The sequence below is a fragment of the Etheostoma spectabile genome, chromosome 5, assembly GCF_008692095.1.
Source record: "Etheostoma spectabile isolate EspeVRDwgs_2016 chromosome 5, UIUC_Espe_1.0, whole genome shotgun sequence".
Classification (NCBI taxonomy): Eukaryota; Metazoa; Chordata; class Actinopteri; order Perciformes; family Percidae; genus Etheostoma; species Etheostoma spectabile.
In genome coordinates this window covers 37,967,818-37,970,914 of record NC_045737.1, presented here as the reverse complement: position 1 = coordinate 37,970,914, position 3,097 = coordinate 37,967,818, and the positions used below count along the sequence as shown (strand labels likewise).

General features: G+C 45.5%; 1 protein-coding gene across 5 annotated transcripts in view; it reads right to left on the bottom strand.

The window, feature by feature from the left end:
• Positions 1-492: 492 nt before the first annotated feature.
• Positions 493-3,097, bottom strand: part of fam161a (FAM161 centrosomal protein A) — a 19,194-nt gene continuing 16,589 nt past the window's right edge. For 4 of the 5 annotated variants that reach the window (XM_032515266.1, XM_032515264.1, XM_032515267.1 and 1 more), the window contains one exon: positions 493-1,468. In XM_032515266.1, coding sequence (XP_032371157.1) covers positions 1,153-1,468 — 316 coding nt within the window. In that variant the 3' untranslated portion in view covers positions 493-1,152. The remainder of the gene's footprint in view (positions 1,469-3,097) is intronic. The other variant, XM_032515265.1, reaches the window with a different exon arrangement.

The window sequence follows — 3,097 nt, the reverse complement described above, 5'->3', positions numbered from 1 at the left end:
ACGTTTTTAGTTAAAAAGGCCGAAATTATGAATTATTTTGACTAGTAGTTAAGATCAGAGGATGTTGAGTGGGTAAGATGTCAAAGTTTAGTCCGGATACGGTTTTGACACCATTCAAATTAAAAAGAATTCAAATGCTATAAGATTAAATGAAACAATCAGAAAATTCAATGAAAGTAATCATTAATTTTACCTGACGATTGTTAAATGGAATCATCCATGTCATTTTTGGGCAATTTGATTGAAAGAAATCCATATTTCTGATCTAAAACACCTTGAAACGGGTCAATTTGACCCGAGGACGACACAAGAGTAAATGATATTAGTAAAAACTGGCCTTTTCCTATCGTGACATGTCAAAGTGTGGACTGTGAATTACATCCGTCAGTAATGATGCAACATGATGACTCAAAAGTGTCGAATCAGGTCAATTAAATGCCCATTATGGAGTTAACTTAAGAGCAGAATCAAACTTAATCTGCAGGTTTTTACTTTTTACAGTTTTAAAAACGTTGATTCAGAATGAAAATCTGCAAAAATTTGCACAATTCTGCGCCCACAGATTCCGTCTAACGAGTTGTTTTAATGCTGGGGCTGCTTCTTAAAGTCTCTTATTTTACATCTCCTCGCTCAAACAGGAAGTTGTTCTGGTCCTCCTCGTTGAAGGCCGCGTCAAAGCTCTCATTCCTGTCCCCCCAGGAGCTAGGATGGAGGATGAAGGAGGGATCTCTTTGGAGCTACGAGCGAGGATGAACGAGAGCAGCCTTTCCCGGGAGCCGTGCAGCTGAAAGCAGAAAGGTCGTCTCATCCCTCTAAAAGACACCTTCCCTCGTTTCCTCTCTCCTCTTGTGATTTCCTTACTCTTCCTCAGTGAGACGGGCGGGGGAAGGGAAGCAAGCGAAGGAAACAGGGATGCAACTTATTGACCTGGGATGTACCCCTGAGAATAGTGAACAAGTGAACACAGGAGTGATTTCAGACCCAATCGGGTTAAAGGTCACGTCTTCGAAGACGTTTTCTATTCTTACGTGCACGATATGTACAATAAAACATCACATCTTATCATAAAGAAGCAATAAGAAGCTTCCTCTGCACTTGATGTGCTTTCTATCAGAGTATTTGAACACATACATGTAGCCATGGCGAGTTATATCACTTCCCCGCTTCCTGCTGTGTGGTGTCGACGTCGTGCTCGCTGTCGTCTGAATAGTTCTCATGGTCGTCTGAGTAGTGGTAACTTTCATCATCATCATCATCATCATCATCATCATCGTCGTCGTCGTCATCTCTACGGGACTCCTGCTCCGAGTGGTGACCGGCGCCGGCGTCCTCGCCGTCACGGCGGTTCGGTGACGTCTTGTCGCTCGCCGCTTCCTTGTCGTCTGGATCGGCTTCTGGGTCTTCGTCGTCCAGGAAGACCCTCCTGTAGTGAACGGGTTTGTAGCCCATGTCCGGCTCCTCCTGGTCACTAAGAAACACAAGAACACCATCTGAGTCAGAAAATGTGCTGTTTTCTATATAGCACTTTGACTCAAGACCGTTTTTCTATGGTCTTGGACTTGTCTCGGACTCGCTAGTATTTGGACTCGGACTCGTCTCCGGACTCGAGTCCGGACTCAAGACCGTTTTTCTATGGTCTTGGACTTGTCTCGGACTCGCTAGTATTTGGACTCGGACTCGTCTCCGGACTCGAGTCCAAACTCAAGTCCGTTTTTCTATGGTCTTGGACTTGTCTCGGACTCGCTAGTATTTGGACTCAGACTTGTCTCCGGACTCGAGTCCGGACTCAAGACCGTTTTTCTACGGTCTCGGACTTGTCTCGGACTCGCTAGTATTTGGACTCGGACTTGTCTCGGTCTCGCTAGTATTTGGACTCAGACTTGTCTCCGGACTCGAGTCCGGACTCAAGACCGTTTTTCTACGGTCTCGGACTTGTCTCGGACTCGCTAGTATTTGGACTCGGACTCGTCTCCGGACTCGAGTCCAAACTCAAGTCCGTTTTTCTATGGTCTTGGACTTGTCTCGGACTCGCTAGTATTTGGACTCGGACTCGTCTCCGGACTCGAGTCCAAACTCAAGTCCGTTTTTCTATGGTTTTGGACTTGTCTCGGACTCGCTAGTATTTGGACTCGGACTTGTCTCGGTCTCGCTAGTATTTGGACTCAGACTTGTCTCCGGACTCGAGTCCGGACTCAAGACCGTTTTTCTACGGTCTCGGACTTGTCTCGGACTCGCTAGTATTTGGACTTGGACTTGTGTCCGGACTCGAGTCCGGACTCAAGAACGTTTTTCTACGGTCTCGGACTTGTCTCGGACTCGCTAGTATTTGGACTTGGACTTGTGTCCGGACTCGAGTCCGGACTCAAGACCGTTTTTCTACGGTCTCGGACTTGTCTCGGACTCGCTGGTATTTGGACTCGGACTTGTCTCGGTCTCGCTAGTATTTGGACTCGGACTTGACAAACAGAAGAACACCAATCAGCTCGGAGTCAGTGACGCCCTCAGGCCCAAAAAGACGGCTCAGCTCTTATACTTTCTATACGTAAAAGATGTTGCTCAACCCCTCGTGTTGTCTTCCCGCTACCATGTAACTTCTTGTCCTCCCGGGTCCACCACCTCCATGACTTGCTTCTCTGACACAGGGGCACTTTCAGTGCAAGACTCAATCTCCCAAAATGCACCACGGAGCGCCACAGGAAGTCATTCCTGGCTGGGGCCATCAAACTGTATAACTCCTCCCACACTTAGAGGCTGAAACTGGACAATATCATCTGTTTTGTGCAATAACACCGGCTTAAATTATAATGTGCAATACTGTGCTGCTACTATTTACTCATTATTACTGTTCACCATTACAACTCCTTAATTATCTAAATACTGTATCATAAATATTACGTTAACTATGTAAATACTGGACATATCCACACTCCTTATATTTCTTTATTAATATTTCTACTCTGATATTTATACACTTTGTGCAACTGTAACACAGAATTTTCCTCCGGGGATCAATAAAGTATTTCTGATTCTGATTAACCTTTTTTTTTTAAAAAGCGGTTTCTTTTGCTTTGAGGTTTCCGTCTCTTTTTTCTGTGCT